Below are 21,749 nucleotides of genomic sequence, written 5' to 3'. Positions count from 1 at the left end.
AAAAATTCCAATAAAAATTATTTTTAAAAAAAAGAGACGGAGGGAAAGACAACCAAAGAGAGAGGGAGAGAGAGAGAGACTGTCATGCGAAAGTACCTTTAAGAAATGGGTGTTTATAAATGGGTATGTATATACATATCTGTAGTGAGAGTACCTTTAAGAAATGGATGTTTATTACTGCAGTGATGTCAGAGAGTGGGTGGAGCTGGGCTGTTTGTCAGCTTTTTACTTTTGTTTTAGGCTGTTTGCAGCAGGGTGTTTTATAGTCTCGTTTTCAGTGTTGGAGCTGAAGCCAGACAGAGCAGGTGTACTGTTAATCTCTCTGCCATGACAAGACTATCTCTTGATCATTTGGTGAATTCAGAATTATAAATGTTCTCAGTAGTGAATGTGCTTCTGTTAAAAGGTGTTTTTAAGTCGTATGGATGTTAAAAGGAAAGCTTAAAGGATTACTTAGTGTTGTATTCTTTGGGGGTTGTATTTGAATTGATGGTTGCTAAGATGTTCACTGTATGTTTTAAAAAGGTTAATTTGAGTTTATAGAATAAACATTGTTTTGCTTTAAAAAATACTTTTCCGTTTCTGCTGTACCACACCTGCAGAGTGGGCCGTGTGCTCCCCATACCTCAATCTATTAAAAGTTGTGGGTCAGGTGAACTCCCTATGATACACTTTGGGGTTCTCTAAACCCTGGCCCATAACAAGAGAGAGCGAGAGAGAAACAAACAATCAGACAAACAGGTTGAGAGAGAAAGACAAACCAAATCCATCTCCTCAGTTGTCCTGAATTAGCTGGGCCTCAGTGCTGGTCTCCAGCTGACAGTGACTGTTAACCCCACCGTCCAACTCAATTTCAGCTCAGGACCCGAAAGTGAAAAGACGGTTTTTCTGTAATCGCTGTCGGAGCGGAAAGATAGTGTGTGAATGGAGGGTCTCTTACCTGAGGGGCACTGTGACACAGGGACCTGTTCAATTCTGGTGTTGTTTCGACATGCCACCACCTCCATCTGACACTGGTTCCGATACAGAATTCCATCAGAACCACACACAGGGGTTCCATCGAAGCCGCAGTCACGGTAACATGTGCACAGCTCATAGTGTTCCTCATCCAGACAGTCATAAACATTCTTACAGGTACCAGACTGGACAAAGCCTGCAATAAATAAAAGGAGCATTGAACAAGTTGAATGGTTCAAATAATTTTGATCGTCCTGCCCTTTGACCCTTTCGGTGCCAAAACGATGTGCAACTTAGATGGGAATGTCCATGCTAAATTGTCCCTTAGTGTCCAAAGTTGTGAGGTTAAGGTGGGGTTACAGGGATAGGGTGGGGGGTGTGGGCCCAGAGTGAGCGCTCTTTCCAGAGTGTTCTTTCGCACGTAGGTGCAGACTCGATGGGCCAAATGGCCTCCTTCTGCACTTTGGGGATTCTATGATGGACTAGATTAACCCTGTAGTCAGCTGAGGGTGAGGGGCTGGGCTCCAACACATCAACTTGCATTTATATAGTGCCCTTTATGTCGTAAAATGGCCCAAGGAGCAATCATCGAACATAATTTGACACTGAGGAGACACTGAGGATAGGTTACCTAAAACTTTGTGAAATAAGTCAATTTTAAAGAGCGTCTTAAAGGACAAAAGGGAAGTTTGGGGATGGAATTCCAGAACTTAGGGCCCTGGCAGCTGAAAACATGCCCCTCAGAGAAATGAAAGAGGCCGGAATTAGAGGAATGCAGAGATCCCGGAGGGTGGGGGGTCTGGAAGAGTTGCTCGAGATAGAGAGCCGAGGCCGTGGAGAGATTTGAAAACAATGGGGAGAGCTTTAATATCAAAGTGTTGCCGGACTGGGTGCCAATGTAGGTCAGCGCGCACAGGGGCGATGGGTGAACTAAACAAGTTTGGAAACAGGGTAGCAGAAGTTTGGATGAACTCAAAAGTTTATGGACAGCACCAACATGGGGGGGGGGGGGGGGGGGGGGGGTCAGGAAAGCGTTGCCGGAGGTAAGCAAGGGACGGATGAGGGTTGCAGTAAAAATAGGTAATCTTAGTGACGGCATGGGTAAAGGCTCAGATGCCAACTGCAGAGTCAAATATGATACCAAGGATGACAACAGACTGGTTCAGCCTCCGTTACCAGGAAAAGGGATGGAGTGAGTGACAAGGGGGGGCTGGAAATTGCGACAGGATCCAAAGGCTTCATCTTCTTAATATTTAGTTCAAGCAAATTCCTGATCATACAGATATGATCATAGAGATATTCCCGTACCCAGCCTCCCCGGACAGGTGCCGGAATGTGGCGACTAGGGGCTTTATTGCTTTAAAGTAACTTCATTGAAGCCTACTCGTGACATAAGCGATTTTCATTTCATTTCATTTCATAGAATTTGCAGTGCAGAAGGAGGCCATTTGGCCCATCGAGTCTACACCGGCTCTTGGAAAGAGCACCCTACCCAAGGTCAACACCTCCACCATATCCCCATAACCCAGTAACCCCACCCAACACTAAGGGCAATTTTGGACACGAAGGGCAATTTATCATGGCCAATCCACCTAACCTTTGGACTGTGGGAGGAAACCGGAGCACCCGGAGGAAACCCACGCACACACGGGGAGAACGTGCAGACTCCGCACAGACAGTGACCCAAGCCGGGAATCGAACCTGGGACCCTGGATCTGTGAAGAAATTGTGCTAACCACAATGCTACCATGCTGCTGATCATGTGGGTGTTGCACAAACAGTTTGACAATCAGATGCAGGGAGGGGGGAGGGGTCTATGTGTGTTAATAGTTAGTGGCGTCAGAATACATGTGGATCCTGACATTGTGTCTCCTGAAAACCAAAATGGGAATGAGAAATTGTATTTGTAAATTCTGTAATCATCCTCTTAAATTCACAGTAGACATTACCTTGATAACCGACTGCCAACCCTCCTTCCCACTCCCGCACAGTACGAGTGCCCAAGCTAGAAGAATCTTGGCAAAAGACTGGCAGAAAGATCAAGCTATGCACACAAGTTGCACTGCTCCACCAGGGCACTCCATAAACTGGCCTGTCCAAATGTACCCCACAATCTGGCTGCCGCTCTGCCTCGACACATCACCTGCTCAGTGTCCAAAATACAGGCAAGCGAAGGGAAAGATTCAGCAACGAGCTCCCTCTACAGTCACAAGCCACTTCTCTCCTGTTTTTGCTGCTGATAGGCTCACTGGCGAGGGGCAGTATGAAGGTGAACGGCCACGATGCACTCTTCCGCGTAGTCGCCGGCCCCCGAATGGAGCACAGAGGCCACGATGGCTGAGGAGGCCACAAGGAACTGCTGGTGGCCTAGTGGTTATAGATCATAAAATTTACAGCGCAGAAGGAGGCCATTCGGCCCATCGAGTCTGCACCGGCCGTTACAAAGAGCACCCTACTCAAGCCCACGCATCCCCCTCATCCCCGCAACCCCCACCTAACCTAACCTTTTTGGACACGAAGGGCAATTCATCATGGCCAATCCACCTAACCTGCACATCTTTGGACTGTGGGAGGAAACCGGAGCACCCGGAGGAAAACCACGCAGACCCGGGGAGAACATGCAGACTCCGCACAGACAGTGACCCAGCAGGGAATCGCACCTGGGACCCTGTAGCTGTGAAGCAACTGTGCTAACCACTGTGCTACCGTGCTGCCCATTTGGTAATGCCACTAGACTGGTGATCCGGACTCCCAGGCTAAAGATCTAGGGACAGTCGTTCAATTCCCACCATTGCAGCTGGTGGAATTTAAATTCGATTTATAATATCTGGAATTTAAAGCCGGTCTCAGAATGGTGACCATGAAAGTCTCATCGCTTGAAACACAAACTCATCTGGTTGTCCGAGATAAGGGAAATCTGCCGTCCTTACCCGGTCTGGCCTACACGTGACTCCAGACCCACAGAAATGTGGTTGACCCATAACTGCCTGTGAAATGGCTGAGCAACTATGCCTGGTTTCGTTTTACTGGTCATGTAAAAAAAATTACTCTTAAAAAAATTATCAATTAAAAAAATATTGATGTTTAATGTTGTGCCAAACCGCAACTTGCTGAATTTGCTCCTCAGCCCCTTGAGTGAGAAAAAAAATTGAAAGGTGCCCTCTCATGAGTAAAGCTCCCAAACCAGGGTCTGTCTCCCAATGTCAGGATGTCCCAACGGACTTCACAGTCAAACTCCTCCCCATTTTCTTTCTATCCTTGGGTGTTTGATCAAAGCAATGCAATCCTAGAATCTCCACAGTGCAGAAGGAGGCCATTCGGCCCACCAGGTCCGCACTACCCCTCCGAAAGAGCACTCCACCAAGGTCCACTCCGCCACACACTGCACCCTATCCCCATAACCTAACCTGCACATCCATGGACACTAAGGGGTAGTTTATCATGACCAATCCGCCTAACCTGCACATCTTTGGACTGTGGGAGGAAACCGGAGCACCCGGAGGAAACCCACGCACACACGGGGAGGACGTGCAGACTCCGCACGGACAGTGACCCGAGGCTGGATTTGAACCCGGGGCCCTGGCTCTGTGAGGCAGCGGTGCTAGCCACTATGCCAGGGTGCCATAATATATAATAAAATCCTGATCTAAATGAACATTGAATCCAAATGTTTGTAACTTCTCAGGACACCAACTGTACCAAACCCACCCCGAAGTCGCTCCCTCAAGGGCAAAGTTGGTTGCTGCACTATCCAGGTTAAATAAAACTGGAATGTGTGGAAGAGAAGGTCACAGTTTGGTTCTAAATTAGATCTCAGTCAGAACTATGATTGGCCCACACCAGTTGGCATCAATGCCTGGCGTAGTGGGTGTGCCTGTTCCTGACACCAGTCCTCCGAGATTGGTCTGAATAAATGTGCGCGTGAGGTCTGGGAACACACATGAAATTCCACAATCAAATAACCCCTTGAAATGAAAATGAAAAATGAAATGAAAATCGCTTATTGTCACAAGTAGGCTTCAATGAAGTTACTCTGAAAAGCCCCTAGTCACCACATTCCGGCGCCTGTCCGGGGAGGCTGGTACGGGAATCGAACCGTGCTGCTGGCTTGCTTGGTCTGCTTTCAAAGCCAGCGATTTAGCCCAGTGAGCTAAACCAGCATTGAGGGGACAGCACGGTGGCGCAGTGGGTTAGCCCTATTGCCGCACGGTGGCAAGGTCCCAGGTTCGATCCCGGCTCTGGGTCACTGTCCGTGCGGAGTTTGCACATTTTCCGCTTGTTTGCGTGGGTTTCGTCCCCACAACCCAAAGATGTGCAGGCTTGGTGGGTTGAACACGCTAGATTGCCCCTTAATTGGAAAAAGCGAACTCTAAATTTATTTAGAGCCTCACTGCCAAGGTGCCAGTGGGCATGAACAGTCACTTGTAACCCAATTATCCTCACCCAACAAAATTCATGAAAGCTCCAGGTGACTCCGCTGCTACCAGCAACATTCTGGGGTGGAATCCAGCTTTCCACACCCCCACCTCCAACAGACAAAATCATTTTTCTCTATCGACCCAATCAAATCCTTTAATCACCTTAAACACCTCAATTAAATCAACTGTTAACCGTCTAAAATCAGGGGTTCACAAACCCGGTCTCTGCAGTTTGGAGAATCCCCTCCGAGGTCAGTATATTCTTCCGGGTGCCCTGCTTATTGTCACAAGTAGGCTTCAATGAAGTTACTGTGAAAAGCCCCTAGTCACCACATTCCGGCGCCTGTCCGGGGATGTGGGTGTTTTCATTACCCATCCCTAATTTCATTATTTTCATTACCCATCCCTAATTGCCCTGGAGAAGGAGGATGTGAGCTGCCTCCTTGAACCGTGGAGTCCGTGGGGTGTAGGTACACCCACGGTGCTGTTAGGGAGTTCCAGCATTTTGACCCAGCGACAGTGAAGGAACGGCCGATACAGAAAGGACTTAAATCCAGAACTTGGGAGGGGAAGTCAGGAGGGAACACACAGGTGATGGTGTGTTCCCGTCGATCTGCTATCCTTGCTCTTTCTCGGTGGACAAGGCGGCGGGTTTGGAAGGAGCGATTCAACAGCAGAGGAAATTCCTCTTGTGTCTGTTTAAAGATGTTAGCAACTGGTGATGGGAAACTTGAGGTTGCATGAGAGCATTTGTTTGTAATTTTATTATGAGCGGTGCGGTTGCCTTGGCGACAGTAACTGCTGTATTATGCCCGAGGGGCATTTCTAAAACACAACTGAACTCTCTTGGTTACGTCATTGGGGCAGCTGCACTCGATACTGCCCAGCAGTGCTGCTCTCTAACTGCAACACTCCACGAGAGACTAAGGTGCGTGACGGCTCATTTACCGAGGAATGCACTTACAATTTCCAGTCCTCTCCCTTTTCTGTACTAATCAAATCCCGTTCACCCATCCCAATCCCTATGCTCGCTGACCTACATTGGCTCAGGTCCAGCAATGCCTCGATTTAAAAATTCTCATCCCTTCGAACCCCTCCGTGGGCCTCACCCCTCCCGATAACTCTCTGACATCTCTGGATTCTTCCCAATTCTGAGCACCCCCGATTTTAATCGTTCCACAACTGGTGGCGTGCCTTCAGCCGCCTGGAACGCTGGAATTCCCTCCTCATAACCTCGGCTTCTCTTTCCCCCGCTTGAGGGTCCCCTCCTTAAAACAGACCCCCTTGGCCAAATATACCGCTGACAATGTTTTTGGTCACCTGGTCTATTGCTCATCACGTGACTCAGCGTCAGATTTAGTACTTAGCACTGTTGCTTTACAGCGCCAGGTTCGATTCCCGGCTTGGGTCACTGTCTGTGCGGGGTCTGCACGTTCTCCCCGTGTCTGCGCGGGTTTGCTCCGGGCGCTACGGTTTCCTCCCACAAGTCCCGAAAGACGTGCTTGTTAGGTGAATTGGACATTGTGGATTCTCCCTCTGTGTACCCGAACAGGCACCAGAGTGTGGCGATTGGGGGCTTTTCACAGTAACTTCATTGCAGTGATACTGTAAGCCTACTTGTGATAATAAAGATTATTTAAAAAATGTAGATTTTGTCCAAGAAATCTCCTGTGAAGCACCTTGGGACTAAAGGTGCAAGATAAATTCAATATGTTGTTGTAGTTAAGGGTGTCGGTCTGATTCGGAGAGGCTCGGAGTCCTCTGGGACATTGGCCAAGTGCCTATTCCTGCCGACCTGGTGTGTTGCAGGCAGGGTGGGGGAAACCATCACAGAGACTGATCCTAACTACATACAAGTGCATTTTTAATTAAAGAGGATGACTGAGGGTCACTAGGTGCCAATCAGGAGCTGGAATCCTGGCTGATTTGAGTCTAGGGGGTTTGGAGATCAATTGTCGGGTCCTAATGAACAATTTGGAGATGAAATGAAATGAAAATCGCTTATTGTCACGAGGAGGCTTCAATGAAGTTACTGTGAAAAGCCCCTAGTCGCCACATTCCAGCGCCTGTTCGGGGAAGCTGGTACGGGAATTGAACCGTGCTGCTGGCCTGCTTGGTCTGCTTTAAAAACCAGCTAGTTAGCCCAGTGTGCTAAACCAGCCTAAAGGCAAATGGAAGCTGGGCGGCATGCTGGCACAGTGGTTAGCACTGTTGTCTCACAGCTCCAGCGTCCGGGCTCAATTCTGGCCTCGGGTGACTGTGTGGAGTTTGCACTTTCTCCCTGTGTCTGCGTGGGTTTCCTCTGGGTGTTCAGGTTAGGTGGTTTGGCCGTGCTAAATTTACCCCTTAGTGTCCAAAAAGCTTAGATAGGGTTACTGAGTTACGGGGATAGGGTGGAGGTGTGGGCTTAAGTAGGCTGCTCTTTCCAAGAGCCGGAGCAGACTCGATGGGCCGAATGGACTCCTTCTCCACTGTAGGATTCTATGATTCTAAGATCTTGCACTTCCCTTGAACCTTTCTTAGCTGCCGGACTCTCCAAAGCACTTCACGGCCAGTGACGTTCTTTCTAAAATGTAGCGCCTGTTGTAACGCAGGAACCACGGCAGTCAAATAGCACACAGCAAGATCCCACAGACAGAAACGCGATAATTACCAAGTAATCTGCCTTTAGTGACATTAGTCGAGGGATCAGTAGTGGCCGGGAACATTGGGACAACTCGCCTGCTCTTCTCTGATACACTGCCCAAAGGATCTTCTTCATCCAACAGAGGGGGGCAGACCTGACCTTGGTTTAAGATATCACCCGAAAGATGGTACCTCCGACAATGCAGTGCTCCTTCAGTACTGCACTTAGAAGGTCAGTCCATATTATATGCCAAATCTCTGGAGGTTGGTTCGAACCCGTGACCTTCTGCTCAGCTACACAGTGTGTTGTCCACAGAAGAATGGGTGACCATTGGAATCTAGGCTCTCGAGTCTTTCTGAACTGATAAAAATGCCGGAGAGAGAGAGAGAGAGAGAGAGTAATTGACCCATTGCGTCTCGGCCATGTTGCACAGTACCACACAGGCTAATTAGTGCCAGCAGGGGAGTGGGTAAAGGAGGGTTTGGAGGGGGCGGGGCCTGGCGAACAATGATTCTTGCTTTCCTTGTGAATTTTACGAGTTTATTTATAAATGAATGCTCCTTTCATTCCCCAGCAACATCACGTTCCGATTGGAGGGACTGAAGCTACAACCGGGCGGGCCCAGACAGCCCGGTAATAATTTGTAGTTATTATAAACGACTGTGTTTCATTAACTCCCAGCTGACAGCTACGAGGTAAGTTTAAAAGAAACCAGAACGTCACAAAACATCACCAGGCCAGGCCGTAAACTACCTGTAATCAGGGGAACCCAGCAAGGGCTGCTTTGTAAATTAATACTTCAGTGAGAGTCTGTGCGACATGCTGAGCTTGGGCCTGGTTTGGCAGCTTGCCTCATCCTCATGAGGAGACTAGTTGTAAATTATTAATGGTTTCAGGGGACAGGCCCCCCCCCCCCCCCCCCCCCACCCCCCAGGAGCAGATTGACTTGTTTACGGTGATCTTTAGGCAATGATTAGAGGGGCTGGGGAGGGAGAGGGAAGGAAGGAAAGGCGGGTGGAGAGACACTGCAAACTTCCCTCGTGCTGAGCTTGAACTGCACTTCATCAGGGGTTCTCCGCAGCCCATTAACAGGCCTGTGGTAGCTGTCAGGAACCTGGAGAAGTTGTGGGGGGGGGGGGGGGTCAGTGGATGTGAACTGTCACCTGGATCACAGCGCAGTGATTGTCAATCATTTCAGTTTCTTACATAAAGAAAAAAGAAGTAATATTTATATCCAGCTCAAAAATGACAGGAATCACAGTGAGACAATATTCCCCACAGCTGCTTGCCGTCTAGTTGTAGAGATATCTTCCTCAATACGAGTTCTGTCATCAAACTTTAAAATATATGAAGGGGTTAAGGGCAATTTCTTCCAATAAAAAGTCCTTCATTCATATTTACAATGATAACTCTCTATGTAAACTTGCCGCGCTGTAATTACAGCCTTTGGCCATAGGAAGCGCTGTTTACATAGTCAATTTCCATTATAAATTCCTGCGTCTGCATTTGTAATGTCAAAGGTTTCCTAAGGACTTAAGCCCCAATTTCAATTCGGTGTGGTTGTCAGGTGGTGATGCTGGCGTGAGAGTAAGCAACAACCCCACCCCCACCTTACCCTCGCCAATGTAAGGCCCAGATGATTTTAATTCCAGGGCCTCTTGTCTGAAACCAGCAAAATGCAGTAGCTGACGGGTGCGTAATCCTGGGCACGGGTTTAGGATTAATGACTCGGAGGAAATGTACTGTTGCCAAATTTGCAGTTGGCACAAAAATAGGCGGGGAGGCGAGTGGTGAGGACGACACAGAGTCTAGAGAGGGATATCGACAGGTTAAGTAAGTGGGAAAAAAACGTGGGCAGATGGAATATAACGTAGGAAAATGGGAAGTGATGCACTTTGGTAGGAAGAATAAAGGAGCTGAATATTATTTAAGTGGAGAAAGACGGCAGAAAGCTGCAGCACAGAGGGATTAGGGGGTTCTCGTGCATAAATCACAAAAAGCTAGTGTGCAAGTTCAGCAGGTAATAGGGAAGGCAAATAGAACGTTGGCCTATATTTCACAGGGAACGGAGAATAAAAATAGGGAAGTCCTGCTAAAACTATACAAGGCACTAATTGGACCATACGTGGAATATTGTGAACAGTTTTGGTTCCCATATCTAAGGACAGATACACTGGCATTGGGGGCAGTCCAGAGAAGGTTCACTAGGTTGATCCCGGGTATGGAGGGATTTCCTTATGAGAAGGTTGAGTAGGTTGGACCTGTACTCATTGGAATTTAGAAAAATGAGAGGTGACCTTATTGAGACATAGAGGATTCTCAGGAGACTTGAGAGGATGCTTAGAGGTTGTTTCCCCTTGTAGGAGAGTCTAGGACCAGAGGGCATAGTCTCAGAGTAAGGGGTGGCCCATTTAAGACCGAGATGCGGAGGAATTCCTTCTCTCAAAGGGTAGTGAATCTGTGGAATTCTTTAACGCAGAAAGTTGTAGAGACTGGGTCGTTAAGAATGTTCAAGGCTAGGCAGCACGGTGGCGCAGTGGGTTAGCCCTGTTGCCTCACGATGCTGAGGTCCCAGGTTCGATCCCGGCTCTGGGTCACTGTCCGTGTGGAGTTTGCACATTCTCCCCGTGTCTGCGTGGGTTTCGCCCCCACAACCCAAAGATGTGCAGTGTAGGTGGATTGGCCACGCTAAATTGCCCCTTAATTGGAAAAAATAATTGGGTACTCTAAATTTAAAAAAAATAATTCCACTGCTCGTCTTCGAATAGTGGCTGTGGGATCTTCCATGTCTGCCCGTGGGCAGAGGAGGGCTTGGTTTAACCGCTCAGCTGAAGGAAGGTGCCTGCAACAGCACCGCTGATAGATTTTCACTGTGCACCATTTTGACTAATAGGTGCAGTAAGTAGCCACTGGTTCTGGCCCCGGATCAGGAGCCACTGAGTTCAAATCCCTCCAGGACTGGCTGTGAAATTGAATTGAATAAATCTGGTTATTTGTGGTCTGGCATCAGAAACAGAATGACAAAAGAATCTTCCGGATTGCCATAAAATCCCAATCAGTTCGTTAGAACCTTACAGAGAGAAGATGAGCTATTTCCCCCATTTTTGACTCCAGTCACAAACAACGTGCTTGAAGTTCAAACACCTGCAGAAAACCAGCCACTTGTAAGCAGCAAAGTTCAGCTGATGAAGAATACTGGATGCGCCCCCCCCCGCAATCAGGAATGGCCCAGAGATTGGACAAGTGCCATGGAACCCCGACAGTGGAAAAGGAGTCCATTCGGCCCATCGAGTCTGCACCGACCCATCCCCCACCCTATCCCCGTAACCCCACCTAACCCGCACATCTTTAGACAGAGGGAGGAAACCCACACACAGACACGGGGACAACGTGCAAACTCCACACAGACTGTCACCCGAGGTCGGAATTGAACCCTGCTCCCTGGGGTGGTGAGGCAGCAGTGCTAACCACTGCGTCTCCCTCAAGCATTATCAGCTGAATCATCTCGATCAGCTACATCAATGACCTTCCGGCTGTGATATGCTCAAGATTGGGTTTGGTGGCAGATCTTGCCTTGGTCTTCAGCTCCGTACACAACTCGTCTGATAACAAAGCAGTCAACATCCACACCCGGCCCGACAACTGGTGGGTAATACTTATTCAACACAAGTGCCAGGTCCAGCATCTCTCTCTCTCTCTTCTCTCTCTCTCCCCTAACCCCATGGCAGACCTATGAGGAGTGGGGTGGGGGGCTGCATTCGTGACCTCCCACCTGCTGATCCCCAAATGCCTCATCATCTGCAAAGGGTCGAGGTGTGATGGACACTCAACAATCACCCAGACAAACATAGCTACAACAACAAGTTAGTCAGCACCCAGTGAGAACCCTTCCACGGGACCTCATTATCCACTCCCTCAACCAACCACCTCAACAAGGCGGCAACGTTTACAATGTGTGGATGCTCAAAGCAACTCATTGGGTTACTGAAGAACCACCTTCCTTCCCCGTGGCTCAGTCAACAAATCATTAACTTTGAACCCAGACCTTCATGCCACAATTCTTAATTTCTACGTCAGGTTTGAATACATACCTATCCACTGATTGGCTGAGCTTTCTACCTCATTACAGGTGGTGCCGTCACACAGCTCGCGAGCCAGGGGACTTGTTTCACTCACATTGTAAAAGCGAGTGGCTTCAAACGCTGCAAGAGCAAAAATATCATCAATACACATCACACAGCCAAATATACAGCAGCAGCCGGTACAGCCACACTGAGCACACTGCAGCCGGTACAGAGACACCGAGCACACTGCAGCCGGTACAGAGACACCGAGCACACTGCAGCCGGTACAGAGACACCGAGCTCACTGCAGCAGCCGGTACAGAGACACCGAGCTCACTGCAGCAGCCGGTACAGAGACACCGAGCTCACTGCAGCCGGTACAGAGACACTGAGCTCACTGCAGCCGGTACAGAGACACCGAGCTCACTGCAGCCGGTACAGAGACACCGAGCTCACTGCAGCCGGTACAGAGACACTGAGCTCACTGCAGCAGCCGGTACAGAGACACCGAGCTCACTGCAGCCGGTACAGAGACACCGAGCTCACTGCAGCAGCCGGTACAGAGACACCGAGCTCACTGCAGCAGCCGGTACAGAGACACCGAGCACACTGCAGCCGGTACAGCCACACCGAGCTCACTGCAGCCGGTACAGAGACACCGAGCACACTGCAGCCGGTACAGCCACACCGAGCACACTGCAGCCGGTACAGAGACACCGAGCTCACTGCAGCAGCCGTTACAGAGACACCGAGCTCACTGCAGCAGCCGGTACAGAGACACCGAGCACACTGCAGCCGGTACAGCCACACCGAGCACACTGCAGCCGTTACAGAGACAATACTGCAGCCGTTACAGAGACACCGAGCTCACTGCAGCAGCCGTTACAGAGACACCGAGCTCACTGCAGCAGCCGGTACAGAGACACCGAGCACACTGCAGCCGGTACAGCCACACCGAGCACACTGCAGCCGGTACAGCCACACCGAGCACACTGCAGCCGGTACAGAGACACCAAGCTCACTGCAGCCGGTACAGAGACACCGAGCACACTGCAGCAGCCGGTACAGCCACACCGAGCACACTGCAGCAGCCGGTACAGAGACACCAAGCTCACTGCAGCCGGTACAGCCACACCGAGCACACTGCAGCAGCCGGTACAGCCACACCGAGCACACTGCAGCAGCCGGTACAGAGACACCGAGCTCACTGCAGCAGCCGTTACAGAGACACCGAGCTCACTGCTGCAGCCGGTACAGAGACACCGAGCACACTGCAGCAGCCGGTACAGAGACACCGAGCACACTGCAGCCGGTACAGAGACACCGAGCTCACTGCAGCCGGTACAGAGACACCGAGCTCACTGCAGCCGGTACAGAGACACCGAGCTCACTGCAGCCGGTACAGCCACACCGAGCTCACTGCAGCAGCCGTTACAGAGACACCGAGCTCACTGCAGCCGGTACAGAGACACCGAGCTCACTGCAGCAGCCGGTACAGAGACACCGAGCTCACTGCAGCAGCCGGTACAGAGACACCGAGCTCACTGCAGCAGCCGGTACAGAGACACCGAGCTCACTGCAGCCGGTACAGAGACACCGAGCACACTGCAGCAGCCGGTACAGAGACACCGAGCTCACTGCAGCAGCCGGTACAGCCACACCGAGCTCACTGCAGCAGCCGGTACAGAGACACCGAGCACACTGCAGCCGGTACAGAGACACCGAGCTCACTGCAGCCGGTACAGAGACACCGAGCTCACTGCAGCCGGTACAGAGACACCGAGCTCACTGCAGCCGGTACAGAGACACCAGGCTCACTGCAGCAGCCGGTACAGAGACACCGAGCTCACTGCAGCAGCCGGTACAGAGACACCGAGCACACTGCAGCCGGTACAGAGACACCGAGCTCACTGCAGCCGGTACAGAGACACCGAGCTCACTGCAGCCGGTACAGAGACACCGAGCTCACTGCAGCCGGTACAGAGACACCAGGCTCACTGCAGCAGCCGGTACAGAGACACCGAGCACACTGCAGCCGGTACAGAGACACCGAGCTCACTGCAGCAGCCGGTACAGAGACACCGAGCTCACTGCAGCCGGTACAGAGACACCGAGCTCACTGCAGCAGCCGGTACAGAGACACCGAGCACACTGCAGCAGCCGGTACAGAGACACCGAGCTCACTGCAGCAGCCGGTACAGAGACACCGAGCTCACTGCAGCCGGTACAGAGACACCGAGCTCACTGCAGCAGCCGGTACAGAGACACCGAGCTCACTGCAGCAGCCGGTACAGCCACACCGAGCACACTGCAGCCGGTACAGAGACACCGAGCTCACTGCAGCCGGTACAGAGACACCGAGCTCACTGCAGCCGGTACAGCCACACCGAGCACACTGCAGCAGCCGGTACAGAGACACCGAGCTCACTGCAGCAGCCGGTACAGCCACACCGAGCTCACTGCAGCAGCCGGTACAGAGACACCGAGCTCACTGCAGCCGGTACAGAGACACCGAGCACACTGCAGCCGGTACAGAGACACCGAGCTCACTGCAGCCGGTACAGCCACACCGAGCACACTGCAGCCGGTACAGAGACACCGAGCTCACTGCAGCAGCCGGTACAGAGACACCGAGCTCACTGCAGCCGGTACAGAGACACCGAGCGCACTGCAGCAGCCGGTACAGAGACACCGAGCTCACTGCAGCAGCCGGTACAGAGACACCGAGCTCACTGCAGCAGCCGGTACAGAGACACCGAGCACACTGCAGCAGCCGGTACAGCCACACCGAGCTCACTGCAGCCGGTACAGAGACACCGAGCACACTGCAGCCGGTACAGAGACACCGAGCACACTGCAGCAGCCGGTACAGAGACACCGAGCTCACTGCAGCCGGTACAGAGACACCGAGCACACTGCAGCAGCCGGTACAGAGACACCGAGCTCACTGCAGCAGCCGGTACAGAGACACCGAGCTCACTGCAGCCGGTACAGAGACACCGAGCACACTGCAGCCGGTACAGAGACACCGAGCTCACTGCAGCCGGTACAGAGACACCGAGCACACTGCAGCCGGTACAGAGACACCGAGCACACTGCAGCCGGTACAGCCACACCGAGCTCACTGCAGCCGGTACAGAGACACCGAGCTCACTGCAGCAGCCGGTACAGAGACACCGAGCTCACTGCAGCAGCCGGGACAGAGACACCGAGCTCACTGCAGCAGCCGGTACAGAGACACCGAGCACACTGCAGCCGGTACAGAGACACCGAGCTCACTGCAGCAGCCGGTACAGCCACACCGAGCTCACTGCAGCCGGTACAGAGACACCGAGCTCACTGCAGCCGGTACAGAGACACCGAGCTCACTGCAGCCGGTACAGAGACACCGAGCTCACTGCAGCAGCCGGTACAGAGACACCGAGCACACTGCAGCCGGTACAGAGACACCGAGCTCACTGCAGCAGCCGGTACAGAGACACCGAGCTCACTGCAGCAGCCGGTACGGAGACACCGAGCTCACTGCAGCCGGTACAGAGACACCGAGCTCACTGCAGCCGGTACAGAGACACCGAGCACACTGCAGCCGGTACAGAGACACCGAGCTCACTGCAGCCGGTACAGAGACACCGAGCACACTGCAGCCGGTACAGAGACACCGAGCACAGTGCAGCAGCCGGTACAGCCACACCGAGCTCACTGCAGCCGGTACAGAGACACCGAGCGCACTGCAGCAGCCGGTACAGAGACACCGAGCACACTGCCGCAGCCGGTACAGAGACACCGAGCTCACTGCAGCCGGTACAGAGACACCGAGCTCACTGCAGCAGCCGGTACAGAGACACCGAGCTCACTGCAGCAGCCGGTACAGAGACACCGAGCTCACTGCAGCAGCCGGTACAGAGACACCGAGCTCACTGCAGCCGGTACAGAGACACCGAGCTCACTGCAGCAGCCGGTACAGAGACACCGAGCACACTGCAGCCGGTACAGCCACACCGAGCTCACTGCAGCAGCCGGTACAGAGACACCGATCTCACTGCAGCCGGTACAGAGACACCGAGCTCACTGCAGCCGGTACAGAGACACCGAGCTCACTGCAGCCGGTACAGAGACACCGAGCACACTGCAGCAGCCGGTACAGAGACACCGAGCTCACTGCAGCCGGTACAGAGACACCGAGCTCACTGCAGCCGGTACAGAGACACCGAGCTCACTGCAGCCGGTACAGAGACACCGAGCTCACTGCAGCAGCCGGTACAGAGACACCGAGCACACGGCAGCCGGTACAGAGACACCGAGCTCACTGCAGCAGCCGGTACAGAGACACCGAGCTCACTGCAGCCGGTACAGAGACACCGAGCTCACTGCAGCCGGTACAGAGACGCCGAGCTCACTGCAGCCGGTACAGCCACACCGAGCACACTGCAGCAGCCGGTACAGAGACACCGAGCACACTGCAGCCGGTACAGAGACACCGAGCTCACTGCAGCCGGTACAGAGACACCGAGCTCACTGCAGCAGCCGGTACAGAGACACCGAGCACACTGCAGCCGGTACAGAGACACCGAGCACACTGCAGCCGGTACAGAGACACCGAGCTCACTGCAGCAGCCGGTACAGAGACACCGAGCTCACTGCAGCAGCCGGTACAGAGACACCGAGCTCACTGCAGCAGCCGGTACAGAGACACCGAGCTCACTGCAGCAGCCGGTACAGAGACACCGAGCTCACTGCAGCAGCCGGTACAGAGACACCGAGCTCACTGCAGCCGGTACAGAGACACCGAGCTCACTGCAGCAGCCGGTACAGAGACACCGAGCACACTGCAGCCGGTACAGAGACACCGAGCTCACTGCAGCAGCCGGTACAGCCACACCGAGCACACTGCAGCCGGTACAGAGACACCGAGCTCACTGCAGCAGCCGGTACAGAGACACCGAGCTCACTGCAGCCGGTACAGAGACACCGAGCTCACTGCAGCAGCCGGTACAGAGACACCGAGCTCACTGCAGCCGGTACAGAGACACCGAGCACACTGCAGCCGGTACAGAGACACCGAGCTCACTGCAGCAGCCGGTACAGAGACACCGAGCTCACTGCAGCCGGTACAGAGACACCGAGCACACAGCAGCCGGTACAGCCACACCGAGCTCACTGCAGCAGCCGGTACAGAGACACCGAGCTCACTGCAGCAGCCGGTACAGAGACACCGAGCTCACTGCAGCAGCCGGTACAGAGACACCGAGCTCACTGCAGCAGCCGGTACAGAGACACCGAGCTCACTGCAGCAGCCGGTACAGAGACACCGAGCTCACTGCAGCCGGTACAGAGACACCGAGCTCACTGCAGCAGCCGGTACAGCCACACCGAGCACACTGCAGCCGGTACAGAGACACCGAGCTCACTGCAGCAGCCGGTACAGAGACACCGAGCTCACTGCAGCAGCCGGTACAGAGACACCGAGCACACTGCAGCCGGTACAGAGACACCGAGCACACTGCAGCCGGTACAGAGACACCGAGCACACTGCAGCAGCCGGTACAGAGACACCGAGCTCACTGCAGCCGGGACAGAGACACCGAGCTCACTGCAGCAGCCGGTACAGAGACACCGAGCTCACTGCAGCCGGTACAGAGACACCGAGCTCACTGCAGCAGCCGGTACAGAGACACCGAGCTCACTGCAGCCGGTACAGAGACACCGAGCTCACTGCAGCAGCCGGTACAGAGACACCGAGCTCACTGCAGCCGGTACAGAGACACCGAGCTCACTGCAGCAGCCGGTACAGAGACACCGAGCTCACTGCAGCAGCCGGTACAGAGACACCGAGCTCACTGCAGCCGGTACAGAGACACCGAGCTCACTGCAGCAGCCGGTACAGCCACACCGAGCACACTGCAGCCGGTACAGAGACACCGAGCTCACTGCAGCAGCCGGTACAGAGACACCGAGCTCACTGCAGCAGCCGGTACAGAGACACCGAGCACACTGCAGCCGGTACAGAGACACCGAGCTCACTGCAGCCGGTACAGAGACACCGAGCTCACAGCAGCCGGTACAGAGACACCGAGCTCACAGCAGCCGGTACAGAGACACCGAGCTCACTGCAGCCGGTACAGAGACACCGAGCTCACTGCAGCCGGTACAGAGACACCGAGCTCACTGCAGCCGGTACAGCCACACCGAGCTCACTGCAGCAGCCGGTACAGAGACACCGAGCACACTGCAGCAGCCGGTACAGAGACACCGAGCTCACTGCAGCAGCCGGTACAGAGACACCGAGCTCACTGCAGCCGGTACAGCCACACCGAGCACACTGCAGCCGGTACAGAGACACCGAGCTCACTGCAGCAGCCGGTACAGAGACACCGAGCTCACTGCAGCCGGTACAGAGACACCGAGCTCACTGCAGCAGCCGGTACAGAGACACCGAGCTCACTGCAGCCGGTACAGAGACACCGAGCACACTGCAGCCGGTACAGAGACACCGAGCTCACTGCAGCAGCCGGTACAGAGACACCGAGCTCACTGCAGCCGGTACAGAGACACCGAGCACACTGCAGCCGGTACAGAGACACCGAGCTCACTGCAGCAGCCGGTACAGCCACACCGAGCTCACTGCAGCAGCCGGTACAGAGACACCGAGCTCACTGCAGCAGCCGGTACAGAGACACCGAGCTCACTGCAGCAGCCGGTACAGAGACACCGAGCTCACTGCAGCAGCCGGTACAGAGACACCGAGCTCACTGCAGCAGCCGGTACAGAGACACCGAGCTCACTGCAGCCGGTACAGAGACACCGAGCTCACTGCAGCAGCCGGTACAGCCACACCGAGCACACTGCAGCCGGTACAGAGACACCGAGCTCACTGCAGCAGCCGGTACAGAGACACCGAGCTCACTGCAGCAGCCGGTACAGAGACACCGAGCACGCTGCAGCCGGTACAGAGACACCGAGCACACTGCAGCCGGTACAGAGACACCGAGCACACTGCAGCAGCCGGTACAGAGACACCGAGCTCACTGCAGCCGGGACAGAGACACCGAGCTCACTGCAGCAGCCGGTACAGAGACACCGAGCTCACTGCAGCCGGTACAGAGACACCGAGCTCACTGCAGCAGCCGGTACAGAGACACCGAGCTCACTGCAGCCGGTACAGAGACACCGAGCTCACTGCAGCAGCCGGTACAGAGACACCGAGCTCACTGCAGCCGGTACAGAGACACCGAGCTCACTGCAGCAGCCGGTACAGAGACACCGAGCTCACTGCAGCAGCCGGTACAGAGACACCGAGCTCACTGCAGCCGGTACAGAGACACCGAGCTCACTGCAGCAGCCGGTACAGCCACACCGAGCACACTGCAGCCGGTACAGAGACACCGAGCTCACTGCAGCAGCCGGTACAGAGACACCGAGCTCACTGCAGCAGCCGGTACAGAGACACCGAGCACACTGCAGCCGGTACAGAGACACCGAGCTCACTGCAGCCGGTACAGAGACACCGAGCTCACAGCAGCCGGTACAGAGACACCGAGCTCACTGCAGCCGGTACAGAGACACCGAGCTCACTGCAGCCGGTACAGAGACACCGAGCTCACTGCAGCCGGTACAGCCACACCGAGCTCACTGCAGCAGCCGGTACAGAGACACCGAGCACACTGCAGCAGCCGGTACAGAGACACCGAGCTCACTGCAGCAGCCGGTACAGAGACACCGAGCTCACTGCAGCCGGTACAGCCACACCGAGCACACTGCAGCCGGTACAGAGACACCGAGCTCACTGCAGCCGGTACAGAGACACCGAGCACACTGCAGCCGGTACAGAGACACCGAGCTCACTGCAGCAGCCGGTACAGCCACACCGAGCACACTGCAGCCGGTACAGAGACACCGAGCTCACTGCAGCAGCCGGTACAGCTACACCGAGCTCACTGCAGCAGCCGGTACAGAGACACCGAGCTCACTGCAGCCGGTACAGAGACACCGAGCTCACTGCAGCCGGTACAGAGACACCGAGCACACTGCAGCAGCCGGTACAGAGACACCGAGCTCACTGCAGCAGCCGGTACAGAGACACCGAGCTCACTGCAGCAGCCGGTACAGAGACACCGAGCTCACTGCAGCAGCCGGTACAGAGACACCGAGCTCACTGCAGCAGCCGGTACAGAGACACCGAGCTCACTGCAGCCGGTACAGAGACACCGAGCTCACTGCAGCCGGTACAGAGACACCGAGCTCACTGCAGCCGGTACAGAGACACCGAGCTCACTGCAGCAGCCGGTACAGAGACACCGAGCTCACTGCAGCAGCCGGTACAGAGACACCGAGCTCACTGCAGCAGCCGGTACAGAGACACCGAGCTCACTGCAGCCGGTACAGAGACACCGAGCTCACTGCAGCAGCCGGTACAGCCACACCGAGCACACTGCAGCCGGTACAGAGACTCCGAGCTCACTGCAGCAGCCGGTACAGAGACACCGAGCTCACTGCAGCCGGTACAGAGACACCGAGCTCACTGCAGCCGGTACAGAGACACCGAGCTCACTGCAGCCGGTACAGAGACACCGAGCACACTGTAGCAGCCGGTACAGAGACACCGAGCTCACTGCAGCCGGTACAGAGACACCGAGCTCACAGCAGCCGGTACAGAGACACCGAGCTCACAGCAGCCGGTACAGAGACACCGAGCTCACTGCAGCCGGTACAGAGACACCGAGCTCACTGCAGCCGGTACAGAGACACCGAGCTCACTGCAGCCGGTACAGCCACACCGAGCTCACTGCAGCAGCCGGTACAGAGACACCGAGCACACTGCAGCAGCCGGTACAGAGACACCGAGCTCACTGCAGCAGCCGGTACAGCCACACCGAGCACACTGCAGCCGGTACAGAGACACCGAGCTCACTGCAGCCGGTACAGAGACACCGAGCACACTGCAGCAGCCGGTACAGAGACACCGAGCTCACTGCAGCCGGTACAGAGACACCGAGCTCACTGCAGCAGCCGGTACAGCCACACCGAGCACAGTGCAGCCGGTACAGAGACACCGAGCTCACTGCAGCCGGTACAGAGACACCGAGCACACTGCAGCAGCCGGTACAGAGACACCGAGCTCACTGCAGCCGGTACAGAGACACCGAGCACACTGCAGCCGGTACAGAGACACCGAGCTCACTGCAGCAGCCGGTACAGAGACACCGAGCTCACTGCAGCCGGTACAGAGACACCGAGCTCACTGCAGCCGGTACAGAGACACCGAGCTCACTGCAGCCGGTACAGAGACACCGAGCACACTGCAGCAGCCGGTACAGAGACACCGAGCTCACTGCAGCAGCCGGTACAGAGACACCGAGCTCACTGCAGCCGGTACAGCCACACCGAGCTCACTGCAGCAGCCGGTACAGAGACACCGAGCTCACTGCAGCAGCCGGTACAGAGACACCGAGCACACTGCAGCCGGTACAGAGACAACGAGCTCACTGCAGCAGCCGGTACAGAGACACCGAGCTCACTGCAGCAGCCGGTACAGAGACACCGAGCTCACTGCAGCAGCCGGTACAGAGACACCGAGCTCACTGCAGCAGCCGGTACAGAGACACCGAGCTCACTGCAGCAGCCGGTACAGAGACACCGAGCTCACTGCAGCAGCCGGTACAGAGACACCGAGCTCACTGCAGCAGC

The 21,749-nt window shown here is 54.7% G+C and overlaps 1 protein-coding gene across 2 annotated transcripts in view; it reads right to left on the bottom strand.

The window, feature by feature from the left end:
• Nucleotides 1-21,749, bottom strand: part of cpamd8 (C3 and PZP like alpha-2-macroglobulin domain containing 8) — a 160,339-nt gene that overhangs the window by 12,245 nt on the left and 126,345 nt on the right. For both annotated transcript variants that reach the window (XM_038777043.1, XM_038777042.1), the window contains 2 exons: nucleotides 12,093-12,203; nucleotides 941-1,153 (listed from right to left, as the gene is read on the bottom strand). In XM_038777043.1, the coding sequence (XP_038632971.1) occupies nucleotides 941-1,153; nucleotides 12,093-12,203 (324 nt within the window). The remainder of the gene's footprint in view (nucleotides 1-940; nucleotides 1,154-12,092; nucleotides 12,204-21,749) is intronic.

The sequence above is a fragment of the Scyliorhinus canicula genome, chromosome 18, assembly GCF_902713615.1.
Source record: "Scyliorhinus canicula chromosome 18, sScyCan1.1, whole genome shotgun sequence".
Taxonomy (NCBI): domain Eukaryota; kingdom Metazoa; phylum Chordata; class Chondrichthyes; order Carcharhiniformes; family Scyliorhinidae; genus Scyliorhinus; species Scyliorhinus canicula.
This window is presented reverse-complemented; position numbering and strand designations above follow the sequence as displayed.